This window comes from Canis aureus, chromosome 32, assembly GCF_053574225.1.
Source record: "Canis aureus isolate CA01 chromosome 32, VMU_Caureus_v.1.0, whole genome shotgun sequence".
NCBI classification, from domain to species: Eukaryota; Metazoa; Chordata; class Mammalia; order Carnivora; family Canidae; genus Canis; species Canis aureus.
Window position 1 is genome coordinate 19,391,843 of NC_135642.1, and position 14,678 is coordinate 19,406,520.

General features: G+C 41.3%; 1 protein-coding gene and 1 long non-coding RNA gene across 3 annotated transcripts in view; one reads left to right on the top strand and one right to left on the bottom strand.

The window, feature by feature from the left end:
* The first annotated feature begins 9,314 nt into the window (after nt 1–9,314).
* LOC144303176 (uncharacterized) overlaps nt 9,315–14,678 on the top strand; it is a 39,896-nt gene continuing 34,532 nt past the window's right edge. The window contains exon 1 of one of the 2 annotated variants that reach the window (XR_013370227.1): nt 9,315–11,046. This is a non-coding gene — a long non-coding RNA (uncharacterized LOC144303176). Of the gene's footprint in view, nt 11,047–11,468; nt 14,025–14,678 lie in introns of those variants that run through there. The other variant, XR_013370228.1, reaches the window with a different exon arrangement.
* The window catches only part of FBN1 (fibrillin 1), a 222,924-nt gene continuing 217,957 nt past the window's right edge, over nt 9,712–14,678 (bottom strand). The window contains exons 64-65 of the mRNA XM_077881022.1: nt 12,229–12,403; nt 9,712–11,017 (exon numbers count right to left, since the gene is read on the bottom strand). Of these exons, the coding sequence (XP_077737148.1) occupies nt 10,628–11,017; nt 12,229–12,403 (565 nt within the window). The 3' untranslated portion in view covers nt 9,712–10,627. The remainder of the gene's footprint in view (nt 11,018–12,228; nt 12,404–14,678) is intronic.

Below are 14,678 nucleotides of genomic sequence, written 5' to 3' on the forward strand. Positions count from 1 at the left end.
TCATTCTTTCAATGAACAGTTGAGACACAAACAACGCCTGCCCTCATGTCTAAATGCCCAGTAAGATAAGTGGGCACTGGCCAAGGGATCCGCAATGAGCAATAAAAAAAAAAAAAATGAAAGAGCCTTCTGGATTTGCTCTACAGTGTCAGTTTCCAGGCTTCTCGGGCAATCATATATACTCCTGGATTAACGTTCCTAATATTCTCAAAGCAACCCACTGTATTCCAGACCTCTCTAGGCAGGCATTCTAGCCCCTCCATGACCACAACTGCAGGACCCTACTCCCTTTTTGCACTGCCCGTGCCAGCTGGTACTGCTGCCCACCCTGTTCTTGCCTACCTGAGGGCCTGTACTCAGGATCTCCTCTAAAGGCTCAGCATGGCCACCACATCTCCAAGAAGCTTTCGCCCACACCTCTGATGGAAATGACCTTTCACCACTTCCACTGTATACTCCCTTATCGAGTTTTAGGGCTTCTTTTGTGGAAAAGATAAATGTTACAAGATTAGAGGAATCTATAACTCCTTTTAGGCAATGAAAAGCCCAATAGTAGACAAGGGAAATGGAGGACCTTGGATTAATCTACCTCTCAGCACATTTTTTGAAAGCCCACTCTTATTCATAGAACATTCATAATTTATCTTTTCTGAGCAATTGCCAAGTTCTGGGCAAAGAAGAGCAAGATGCAGCATGTAAAACATTGTCCCTAGCCTCTGTGAGTTTACATTTTGAGCAGTCCCTGAGAAGGCTACGGTCTGGATTGTCTGAAAAGCATTTGCTAAGCTCTGGGAGCTCAGCCTATGATACGTGTCACTGCCTGTGATGCGCCTCGTAAATACATATTGTAACATGACTGTGAGCACATCATTATCTTCCCAACTTTGCAAGTTCGCTCTGGTTCTTCTCAGCCAGAAATGTCTTCTCATCCCCACTTTTCAGCACCTTACTCGGTTTCCCTTCTTTCTGGTCCAACCTTATGATCTCCCACTTCTTTGAGCTTCTTTCAGGAACTGTAATTTAGCACCACGTAATTTAGCTCTTCCTTGTTTAGTTCAGAAGCATGACATTTAGTGGCTTTGGAGTTTGTAGCAGAGAGTGCTAGCCAGGCGCCAAAGATATCTGCTCTCCTTCCACTAGGTCAGGTTGTTTCTGGGACACAGCTACCCAGCTGGTCCATTTCCCAACCCCTTCGCAACTTACTGGGGCTATGAAGCTAATCTGGTCAATGAAATAAAAGTGATTTATATTCCTTTTGGGTGGAGACTGTCATAGTATCTCATGTGCCATTATCACTCTTCCCCATCATTGACACTTTTGAATATTTCCAGATATTGGAAATAGCAGAGCTTCAGTATGGAAGGGGCCTGGATTCCTGAGTCACTACCTGGAGATTAACCTCCCAGGAAAGCCCAGACAACCAAGAATATTTGCGGATTTGGGGAAGAAATACATTTTGATAAACTACTGAGATTTTCCTTGACCAAAACAGAGTTATGTAAGTTTGGACCAAATTCCATCTCTGCCATTTCTTGAGCTGTGTGATGTTGGGAAGATTACTTACCCTTCCTGGGCCTCAGATTCTCTATCACTAAGAAGGAATCAAAGGCCCCAACTTTGTAGGATGGTTGTGAGGCATAGTTTAGATATTTCTGAAATGGTTAAGACATTGTAGAACTAAATATTTTCTGTATCTTTGTGTGTGTGTGTGTGTGTGTGTGTGTGTAAGCTCTCCCATGCAGTGACTTAATTTGTGTTAATTTTGTCAGTAGATTGTAAATCCCTTGCATAGCAGTTCAATGTTGTAGATCCTGTCTGTAATCACCATGATGTCTAGCAGAGGCAAAGCACATAGAAAATCTCAATAAGGGACTCCTGGGTGGCTCAGTGGTTGAGCATCCACCTTTGGCTGAAGGCGTGATCCTGGGGTCCTGGGATCGAGTCCTGCATCAGGCTCCCCAGAGGGAGCCTGCTTATCCCTCTGCCAGTGTCTCTGTCTCTTTCTCTGTGTGTCTCATGAATAAATAAATAAAACCTTTCAAAAAAAATCTCAATAAATGTTTACTAAGAGGCAAAAACTATTTTGGCTTAAAATATCAGCAAAATGATTTCCTGTGCTACATTTTTGATGATCTTCTCCATAGGCCACCCACCACCCAGCCCATCAGACATCTCTTTTTTTAATTCTCTTTTATGTATGATCCCCCCCTCCCGCCCACGTGGCCAAGTTCCTTTTCCTTGGCTTCCCACGGACCCACCCATTAAAGTGTATTTTTTTGTATCTTGTTGCTCAGTATGTGAGTAAATGGGTGTATCTATTTGGATAAAAGTGCTTTTGTGGTTTGTGACCAGTGGAGTGGAGGCCAGTCAGGGAAGGGAGGGGGCCAATTATTAAACTCTTTGGAAACAGATAGTGAAGAAACCATGCTGGAGGTGACCTTGTTTCATATTTTTATAAACGAGCCATAGACACGAGTTGCATGATGAAATCTGCAAGTTGGAGGATGTTGCTAAGCCCTTCTGCCTCATATAAAATATCAAGTTGATGAAGGTCAACCATCTCATCATATTGGTATGTTGAGACTTTGGGAATTGTGTCAATGTGTTTCTAAGAGGAGGACACATATTTAAAGAATAAGAGCAATGAAGGAATGATGGATTATCTGAAGTTATTTTGAGCCAACGCAAGTTTAACGTATCTTAAACAAATAAATGAGGCTCTATCCTTGACCATTGATGACTTGGTTGAAGCTTCTTTTAAATCTGACAGTTTGACATGGTTTAATACATAAGAATATATTCCTAATCTCTTCAGACAAAAGCTCCCAGAAAAGGAGAATAACACGAGTGTATTCTGTTGACTGCAGATAGAGAATAATGGCCAACCAGAGTGGGAGGCACACTTTTTTCATGAGTCTCATTCAAGAAAACATTTAGAATATAAGGCCTTTGCTTTAAAAGGGGGTACATATGCACACCTACACGCACACCATCAGAAAATGCAACATCTACAAGTACAGCGAGGCAATTTAAAAATTATTTCCCTAATACAGGAATTTCATTTAGGGAGAGCTAAAATTTCAGAGGCAACATATGTAATTACACATTCCAGGATCTTCTTGAAATCTGGGGCTTTTGAAGACATCCCATGTGAGAGGAGAACTGGAAGTGTAGAGTGGAAGTAGGCTGGGAGGCATAGCTATGGATCTGAATGTGAAGTGTAGATCATTCACAGGCCAGGAGCGATAAACAAGGAGGCAGTCCACCGGGGTGTCGCTGCAGGGAGTGTGGTCTGCAGGCTGCACCAGGGGCTGGGACAAGGGCCAGGTACGTGAGGCATGCTTCTTGCGTATGCACCAAAAACACTCAGTAACTGTGATAAATATAAATGTAAAATATTCAAATAGCAAAGTACAAACTGTGAGCTGTTCACCTGCTTTTGTAAGTAAAGTTGTATTGGAGAAGAACGGGCATCACGTGAGTGTTTATTAGAGATACAGAATCTCAGACTCCCTGTCCCAGGCCTCCAAAATCATAAGCTGCATTTTAGCAAGCTCCGCAGTTGGTGTGTGTGGCCAGCGAAGTCTGAGAAGCACTGCTGTAGGAGATTTTAAGGCAGTGAGATTGACACCTGGTTGCTCCAGGCAGGTTAATATGGTGACTTCAAGTAAATATTGTTGAATGTTAGTTAACATTTAGTTACCAGAGATAGAAATTGATTTTTTTTCTTAATTCAAATGGATTTCTTTCTTCATATTCAACATAGGGAAATTATTACATGCACTGAATGTACCATAACATTTAAACTTATTTGAAATGCTCTCTTATTTCACATTTTTCTCATCATCTTTCACATTATGTCAATGTGTTTCTAACATTCTAACATAATGTTCTTATGTGTAATTGGATATTCCCTCATAATTAAGTACATGGCAATATCACTGAGCATTCTTATTTGAAATATATTTTGAACTTTCTTTTTCTGACTCTCAAATTGGCAACAACATCCTACTTTTCTGTAGTTCTTGTTTTGTCTTCAGTCTTTTGTGGTTTTCTGAACCAAAAAGCTTGTGGGAAGCATAGTAAGGGTTTAAATTTAGGTAACAGAATGTATCACCTGTTCCTGGCAAATGCCTCATGTTTTCATTTCTGCAATTCAAGGTTGAGAGACATCAGCCCCAAGGCAGTAGGTGGGCTCCATGGTGGCCTGACCTGTCTCCCACCATATAACTTGCAGGTTCTTGGGCAGCCCCGGTGGCTCAGGGGTTTAGCACCACCTTTGGCCTGGGGTGTGATCCTAGAGACCCGGGATTGAGTCCTGCATCGGGGTCCCTGCATGGAGCCTACTTCTGCCTGTCTCTCTCTCTCTCTCTCTCTCTCTCTCTCTCTCTCTGTCTCTCATGAATGAATAAATAAAATCTTAAAAAAAAATAACTTGCAGTTTCTTCACAAAAGCTGACCGCTTCTTGAAAAGGAAGTTTCTGTTTTCACTTCAGAGAACTGCCTCCTTCAAATGAACTAATTTATATTTTCCAGTTTTATAATGTAAAGAGCAGTATGAATAAATGAGCTCAATGGGCCATATTTCCAATTTAAATATATTTGGAGGATTTTGGCAGCATTTTGTTACTAATAGACTTCACCTGGAGATGCTGACTCCCAGGAACTTCCCAGTATGGAGGCAAGGATTGCAATCTTGCCCCTAGGCTAGTGTGAGTGACAGTCACACGGCCCGTTAATGAGTCTAAATAACCAACTTTGCAACATATACACTGCATCACTGCTTGATTGTTCCTTGCTGATGCTGTACCCCAAACTCCAGTGAAAAGATATGGTTTATAGAGTCAGGGATGGACATGGTTAATGTTCTTATGTGATAATCTTGTCAACTAGCAGTGTCAGTAGTGGATGCATATCGAATTATCTGGTAGATTTTCCCAAGTTGCCTTTTACAATGGGCTGAAGATTCAGAGCGGTGCTTCTCAACCTTGGTTGCTGCCTGGAGAACTTTTAAAACTGATACCATCTGGGTCCCAACTCCAGGGATTCTGAATTGATGAATCTGTGATACAGCCTGGACATTGGGATTTTTTAAAAAAACTCTGAGTCATTCTAATGCTGCAAGCGAGGTGGAGAAACATTAGTGTGTGTGTGTCTGTATAGAAAATTACCATAGTATCAATACATATATCTATTATTACCCTAATATAATTATACATGTATGCATTTATATTTACACATGTATATTTGTATTAGGGTAATTAATGGCTGCTGCTATAACAATCCAAAAGTGTTAGTTACTTAATGCAGTAAAGTTTATTTCTTGTGAGTGTGGATGATTGCATATGTTTTTTGTTTGTTTGTTTTGGGTTTTTTTGTTTTGTTTTGTTTTGTTTTTTTGCTAGACTTGGAAATGGCATATGTCATCCTTCCGACATCCCAGTGGTTAGAATCCATCACACAGCACTGACCTAACAGTGTTTTTTGTGGGCCTAGGAGAAACAATCAGGGTTTAACTGACCTTTCAGTTATAATTTTCCATTAAGAATTGTCTTGAAGGGAGTGAGCAGAGAGACCCCAGGCTACCTAGATCTGCTTTAACTCAAAGAGCTCAGCCTGATTTTATGTGTTAGATTTCAGGGTAAGTTTCGTTTAAACTTGGGAATCTAACTCTAACCATAAATTCTCTATTGAAAATCATCACTTTTCAGCATTACACTGGGGGAGATATGCTAGAATGGTGGTTTCTAATTTTGGTGATTCAGAAAGATCTAGACCTGGACCTGCAGATGTCAAAGGTGAATTTACTAGGGAAACTTATCTTGCCTCCTGCCCTCCTTGCCTCCTGACTGTGGGGAGTGGGGACCCCCTACACCCTGCAACTTCAGGCACCTACAAAGTCTAACCATGTCCTCACTAAAGACCTATGGGGAGAGAGCTGTCCTGTCATATGTATATGCATATGTGCTGGCTTTACAAATATCTATATCTATGTGATGATGATGATGATAACAAGCCTCAGAGATATCAAGGAGTTCCCCTGGCCAAATAACTCAGGGAACTAAGGTTTGAACACAGTTTCCTGACCTCAGATTTCCTGCCACGTCAGGACGCTGGACCAGGCACTCCTCAGGACCTGAGGTCTGAACTGCGCTCTCAGTGAACTTGCTTTATAAGCCAAAGAGAGGTCAAAGCTCTGAAACAAGGATCACAGACCTTGGGAGAAGGACTTGAGCTCAGCCTGGAAGAAGAGTGGCCCTGGCTTCCCGGTCCCCTCCCCATGGGAGTGAGGCAGCTGTGGGTGGGTGTGTGTGGATGGAGCAGGCATGATCAGAGTCACTTTCCTCACGGAGCTGGTTCTGCAGCAGACTGACTCCTGGGCTCAGTGCTCGCTGTGAATGACCCACAGGACAGCCTGCTACGGTGAAACGTGGAGGAAGCAGCAGGGCTCTGGGGAGCTTGCAATCCTGCCTGAGGCACAGAATCCCTGGAATTGGATCAGGACCCTGCCCTACAGAGGTGCAATGAAGATCCTGAAGGATAATCTTGGTATAACCGAAGACAGGCCAACCGCTGATTGTGCTGATCTCACCTGGTGGCAAAAATAGACAGCCTTTCATGCTTTTGAAATCCTCATCTATCAGGGTCCCGTTAATCTTTCCTAAACTAGCAGAGGTGTGGGACTCCCCGAGCAGAGCTCACCGTGCAGACACAACCACAGGGGTGTGTGACCTCTTTCTGGCCATGGGCTGGCGGGATCAATGAAATGTGTGATGATCACCAGGATGTTTTCCGTATCTCTACTTCAGGAGAAGAAAAAGCTGAAACAATTAGGTTTGATTTAATTTTCTCCCCGAGAGAATTTTATGTTGGAGAGGAAACAGACCTGTTCTGATTTCTATTAACTCCCGCTGGGCTGCAAGGAATACCCCGGGCCAGCTATGGAAGAGACACAGCGACTGCTGCATGGAGCTGTGTGGCTCTCTCGGGAGACTCGCTGCCTGGTGCTGCTTCACTTCCAACTAGAAGAGTGATCATGAGACCTTCTAACTGACCCTACAACCAACCCACGAGGGGCAATAGGGAGCCCAGAGAGGGCAGTGCTGCAGTTATTTACAAAATGGCAATAGTCACAGGGATTAGAAGAAATAACGATGGATATAACTCTCCGTGGAAGAAAACCAGAGTGGACAAAATGAGGAGAGTTAAGCTAGCAGGAAATCAGACCCACTTACCTGCTACAACTTCATTCATTTAAAAAGAATGCACCTTCCACTGTCCAATAGTAAAAATGAAATTGATGTCCGTTTGTTAGAGGTCATGATTCAGGCTTGGCCTGAGGATGCAAAACAGCCCATGTCCTAAAAAGAGGTTTATGACTTTGTGTGCCAGAAAAACCATTTTGGATTCATTAGCAGTTAGCTGAAATAACAGATTTTGTGATATTGCCAGGTCCTGTCAAATGTATGTCAGGTGTCAAATATACAAGACCCTCATGTTTATACAGACATTTGTGAGAATGTCAGAACCTTTCACTGAGACCCAGACCTGTCAGTGAGCCCAGTCATGGATACACATAGGGATCTGCAAAGTCAAATTCACAGACTTGTTTCTCTCTAACCCTAAACTCAGTGTACTGAGAATCCATTCCTAGCAATATAACGTTAGGCTCACATTGGGTTTTAAAATGTTTAATGAAGTAAATCGGTTTGCTGCTGCTTTTTTCTTTTTGCAAAGTGTTATTTAAAATTGGCAAGGGGAAAATAACTGTCTCCAGGTCTGTGAGTGAAAATTAATCCTCCCAGCAATAGTCCTCTAGCATTTAAAAACAAGGTCCTTAAACCATGCAATAATGACATTTCTGATAGATCTCTAAGAACTACAGTTAAAAATCACAATAAAGTACATTCTGTGGACAAAACAATGATCTAAAAATCTCCCAACAATTTATAGGTATGTAACTTTTAGTATAGTATCAACCTAATTGTCCTTTATTTTGGCTCATCTAATTTACAAACATGATTTCTGAAGTTTAACAGTATTTGTAATGGCAATGTCCAAAGCAATTTTGGCTGAGTAAAGTGCTATTTGTTGAACAAAAATGTAGTTGTTTGTGCAAGTTTAAACATTTCACAAGGCCAGCTGAGTTCATTTCAGCCTTACTTACAAAATAATTATTGGCAAATGGAATGGGCTGGGGGGTAGAGACGAGACGTTTTCAAGCTTCTGAGAGATTTACAAAACCAAGTTCGTCAACCACTGAAAGTAAAATTGAAAGGTCACAGACAATTAAAAAGGTACAGGTTTAAATCTCAGGATTCAAAAGGGGTTCCAACAAGAGGAATATTTACAATGGAACAATGAGGAAAATGTTTTGTTACAGACAGAAACATGGAAAATATGCTGTTGAAAATTGTTGGCTCTGAAATAAATAAAATCCAGACTGAGACTATTAAAAATATCAAAGTGATCTACCATGTGCCAACTCTATATTCTTCTGTTGTTTGTTATAAAGAAAATCCATTATTGAATATAATGCAGTTTTGGTTAAATTATCAAAGACGTTTTCCGAATGCAAACTGTTGTTTACTATATGCTATATATTCTTTTCTAACAACTTTAGTACACATCTATTGCAGACCCACAGGCACAGAGTTACAAGGAAATTTTGAGTCATATTTCACTTCCTAACCAAGGTACAAATTGCTTCCAAAATAGTCATTTGATTCATTTCTATTTAGCACCTATTACGAGAAAGATTTTTTGGATGGCAAAATCAGAGATACAAATAAAACCTTCAAGATATTCATGGCCTGTTAGGTAGAAGAAAGCATCTTGTCCACTGACTGCCATTATGCCTAGACTGGAGCCCTCTAAAGAGTGACAGCTCACCACATCACAGGAAACCTGTCCCTCAGTGGCAGTGAGGAAGGTATGTGTTAAAGTCAACTTCATTGCAACTAACCTGAGTTTTGTCTTCTGGAATAAGATGGAACACACATACTCTATTGTCTTTAGTGTGGTTTTTTGAAGATGTTGTTGAGAGGACTTTTCCTTTGTTCTGTATCGTTTCTTCCCCCTTCGTGCAGCAAATTAATTTCACCTTTATTTTCACCGCCCCTCACCTTACTGTCCTTGGGGATTATAGGAATTATTTCATATCAGTTCAGTGAGCTTAACTGTTCAGGATTCAATATTGCATTTAAAATAGCATTTTCAAATCAGGACAGTCAAAAAACAAGAGCTAGAACCCATTCAATTGGGGATTCTCCTTTTGTCTTAGACTAGCCCTAACAACAGATGTTCAGGGGGTTAAAGGATGGAGCACCTAAGGTTTGCCAACACTGTGTGTGTGGGGAGAGGGCATGATCAATCTTTTATAATGAAATAGATGTGCTCTAAGACGATGACCAAACTTGGGATCTTAAGATACTTAAATCTAGTGGTCTAAAAATCACAGGATTAATTAGGTCGTGTTTTAGAAATGATGCTACAATATCAGTTTCTTCCTGGTGAGAAGTACTCAAGTGTCTCTAATGAATAGAACAAGGACTAACTCAAATATAATTTTTCTGCTAGCGGTTATTCATCTGGCATCTTCTGAAGCGGTGACTACCATGCCCAGGATCATCTAAGCTTGAGAAACTTTATTTCGCCTCCAGAATGTCCCCCCTCAAATCCCACATCCATGCAAGAACACAAAGCCAAGGGTACACTAAAAAAAAGAGAGACTGTTTTATTGTGACATTTATGACATGGACCCCTTGTTGATAGGAATGACCGAGGGTAATCTTGGCATATTGCACAGGTGTGATGAAGGATGCACTGGTGATCCTCTGGCTGCTGAGGCTGGTTCTTGGTCCTCCCAGACCTCCATGCACGTGTGGGCCAGTCACAGAAATTTCCTTACCACTTGGTGTATACATTTAACAAGTCTTTGGTCTTAATAAGCACCATTACAAACCCTCACATTAAGGGCATTATTATTCTAGTTTATACATGTTTCAATGATAAAAAATAGCACGATTACAGTATACACACACTTAATTTACATGTAATGTATTATACTCATAACTGAGATAAGCTACTGAACTAACTTTGGTTGATTGAAATTAATGAAGTATTTGAACTGAATACTTGTAATTTGGTTTCTAAGTTGTGTAAATATTACAGTGCATTTATAAATCTAGTTTGAGAATTTACTAGCACCAAATAGATATTATAATTGGCCAACCTAGTACTTGTGTTTGTTTGGAGAAGCAAAGTTTAAAAATTTGAAAAAATAAGACAGTCCACCGATTGAAAGCACTTTCCTGTACATCTGCTAGAAGGCTGGCGCGTCAGCGTGAAGGGCTGACCCCCAATGCAAATACGTGTCCCAGTTTTCAAGAATCAACACATATGACAAGGTAGCTCAGCTACACACATGAGAAGCCTGAGAAAGTGGTTGTTTTGAACTAGGGTAGTCACCTGTACCTTGCTTTTTGTAATACATGAATAGTGCTAATTTATAGAAATTTATTTGGTGAAAGATTGTACCTATGATATGAAGATTCTGATTGGGGGAAAAAATCCGTTCTACCTATCTATCTTTGTTTTTTTAATTATTTGGTCTCTGTATGGTGAATTAATGAAGCAAAATCTGAATTTTCATCTTCAGATTATCACCCAGTTCACCACTGAGGTAGTCTTTGTCATATTTATCTTCTAGCTGATTAAGTTCTTTCTTTTTATAAAGTGGAGTACTACTGATTTGTAATGAATAGGTTCCAGCCACTGGCTTCTTCTTGGTGAAGTGGAGGTAGCTGATCCCTTCCTTTTGGTTGATTTTAAAGAAGCCATTTTCATTTCCAGATTCGATCAAGTATTTGTTGTGATTTGTCAGAGTCGTCAGGGCCGGGAGGAGCTCTAGGATTCGGACCTTGTTACTGATGTGGGAAATATTGAACGCGAACACGGCTGTCTTCTCAGTGTCCCAACTTGCAAGACTCACATTGGTATCTCTCTCAGGCTGGTCCTGGAAAGACACATGGCAATCGGTTAAAGGTAAATATGCCACTCATTTCTCATCTTAAAGAAAAAGTGACTCGAATCTCAGGCTAATATCACGTTCTGCTCAGGTTGTATACACCATGTCAAAAATGCCTATTCTCATAAAACACTGTTTAAGTCACAAATCTATTAAGTTGGCACATGCTTATAATATTAAAAAAACTATTTAACTGATGTCAAGTTTGGAAGTCAAGTAGTTAGCTGGAGGTCTTCTCATGTAGTGCGTCTCAAAGTGTGCTCTCTGGACCATAAGCATCACCTGGGAATCTGTTAGAAACACAGGATTCCTGGTGCCCCCTGAGACCTACTGAATCAGAAACCCTGGGGGTGTCTCCCAGCAATCCATTTTAACAAGTCTTCCAGATGATTCTGATGCATGCTCAAGTTCGAAAACCACTGTTTTCATAGACTATTTTCTTTCCGTAGACTTATCTCATTTCCCAAACCACAGCGGATGGGTTGAAGCAACCGATGCTAAGAAAGAACCAGTCTATTTCAATTTTGTTCACTGACGCAAAAGCATCCCCTCTGAAGGACACGCCTATGAGCCTACTTCCTGACTTTGATGATCTGCTAATATTCAATGCTTTTCACCTGGCTTCTTGCTTGCCTCTCTGGGACCACATGTGCAGGATTCTCTGGGCCTGGAGCCAGAGGTCTGGGTGAATATCTGTGCCTTTCTGAGTTGACTGAAAGGCTGCAGCAGCCGTAGGCAAAGAAAACCAGGCTGCTTGAGCTCCCATGTTGTTTTTGTCTAGAATCCAAGTTCCCTCACACTCCACATGGCTCTTTTCAGTAGAGGAGCCTCTAGCTTTCAGAACTTGGCGTCCCCATGGATAGAGCACTATGTCACTTCACTATTCTGCCCACTTGCTGTCCTGGAGCTCAGACCTTTCCTTTCAGCAGACTTTGGGTGGGTGTTTGACTTTCTCTTTGGCGAGACAGAGGAAATGAGCAAGTATGTGAAAACCTTCGAGTGGCCACTCCCTAAAAGCAGCAAGAAACTCCAGAGAGTCCCACAGACTCTTGTAAAATGTAGCCTAGAGCTCAGGGAATGTCTGGATTTTCTCCCCAGGGAGCTTTTTCACACTTTGGAACATCCTTGGAGGAAACCACAGGAATCTGGAAAGCTCTTCTGCAACAGAAGACATCAGGAGAAACCACCTTCTGACCCACCTCAATGTTGGAGGCATCTGTTTCATTTGCACTTCTCCGTTTCCTGCCTCGTTTGGGGTAGCCATTGATCTTACACTCATAGCAAGCCTCCGGGGAGAGAGAATTGTCATCCATTTCACCACTGGCAGGTGGCTCCGAGCCTCCTCGGCCCATGCCAATTCCAGAAACACAGTGCCTATAGAGGAAGGGGGGAACACAGCCCTTTTTCATTAGAACTGGGAGATATGGGAGGAGGTACAAGAGTTCTGGTGAAGTATGGACCCCCACCTAGTGACATTTAGCCATTGATTCTTGTTCATTAGGTGATATGCTGGTTCTGACAGCCCCATAAAGTCCTCTGTGTTTAGGTTCTGAGTCCCAGTTCCTGGGGTTGGCTGATTTCTTTCTACTATCTCTCAAGGTCCTGTGTCACATATTGATATTCCCCTTCATTTCTGAACCCGACTGTGGCAGGTATTTGCTGTCCTTATGCCAGAGAGGGGACATGGAGTGGAAACAGGGGAATAATGGGGGGTGAGGGAGCCCATGTGAATTGGAAGGTTAAAGGAAAACGTCTTTTTATGAACCAGAAAGTGAGAAAGGTATGAGCCACTACTATTGAGCTCCTTGCCCTCTTCCTGCTTCACTGACCCCATCACTGCTGCCTCCCTTTCCACAACCACAATCATCAGCTTTCATCACTCCAGTTTCTGAGCAATTTCTTCTATTTGACCATTCACTATGGCTGAAGGTACTGAAAATATAAAGTTCTAGGTAGAACTGAAGTTGACTTAGACACAAACTGTAAAGATGTGTAATGTGTAAGATGCATGTATCAGAGCTTGCCCAACTGTGGGAAATTGTTTCAAGTCATTCAAAACCACTAGGGCCATTGGCTCTGACTCATGTGAGGCTGGATAAACAAACCCATGCCCAAGAGAGAACTAGTTCAGCTGTTTTTCTTTGCCTTTCAGTTATCAAAGCCAAATTACAGAGGGAGGCTTGCATGTTTCACAAGTACCTTGTTTTGTTATTCTGCTTACTATTTCATAGGCCTCTTGGAATGTATTTACCAGGCTCCTCTTTCAAAATGTGTTGAAATATCTGAATGATCCTAAAAGTCTTTATTTTGGGGCAGGGTCCACTCTAGTGATTTATAAAGAAGCCCAAACGGTTACAAATGGTTAGATTTCTATTAATGGGTCATAATGAAGACCAACTATCTTTTTCTATATTAGTTGGTCTATTTTCTTATAACCCATTTTCCTTTATGCCCTTAAGATTCAAAATATAATGCCAATAAGCAGAATCTTTTTTTTAAGCAGAATCTTCTTTGTGTTTTCAGCAATATATGGGCACCTACTATTTTCTGCAATCCTGCCAGAGCCCAATACATTTCCTTTCCTCTTCTTTCATCTTGTAGCATGAAACATGCAAAAACAATAAAATGGATGAAATGATGAATGCTCATCATGTGTGTATGTATACATTCACATAATGATTAAGTTATTGGAAGGAAAACCTCAAATTTGTATGCTTTGCTTCTTTTCTCAGAACTCCTTTCCAGTATTTTCGTATCCCTTGAACAGCACTTACAAGAAGTGTGACTACAAAGTCCCACTGGCCAGAAGCCAGTTTGGAGTGTCACAATTTTTGCTGGGAAAATGGTTCTGGCATTCAACTTATAAAGAATGAGTCTACTGAGAGCCAGACACAAACATCTGGGAATTTGTGTCCTATTGCTGGCATTCTGTGTGCTTCCCATGAAACATTCTTTTACCTTCAAGCCTATATGGACCCAAAATGAATCACTTGAGGTTTGTGTGTCAAGAAATCAAAGGCCACTAAATTAAATTAACTTGATATATACATGTACCTGTACTATGGAATACATGATTTTGTGGGTTGTATATATGTGTATGTGTGGTTGCATATGTGTGCGTGTGTATTTCATGTCTGTGTGTTCCTTTTTTTTTTTTTTTAAAGGTGGCCTTTTATTTTATTTTATTTTTATTTATTTATGATAGTCACACAGAGAGAGAGAGAGAGAGAGGCAGAGACATAGGCAGAGGGAGAAGCAGGCTCCATGCACCGGGAGCCCGACGTGGGATTCGATCCCGGGTCTCCAGGATCGCGCCCTGGGCCAAAGGCAGGCGCCAAACCGCTGCGCCACCCAGGGATCCCTGTCTGTGTGTTCCTAATGAAAAAGGTAAAAATTGAAATCCTTAACAGGACAGACAAAACTACATGGACATCAAATCTAGATGAATTCAGAGGGGAAAGAAGACCTATATTTGAAAACTCACCACTAAACTTTCAAATTACTGAGTAAAATAAAAATGTCTCTTCCCTTCCCCAACACTCACACATACAATGTGGTGAAGTATTCTACCTAGAGAAGACCATAATTATTTTAACTCTCATATTTCATGCTCTTTGGGTAGTTCTTAATGTAAACTTAAGTCTGAGGT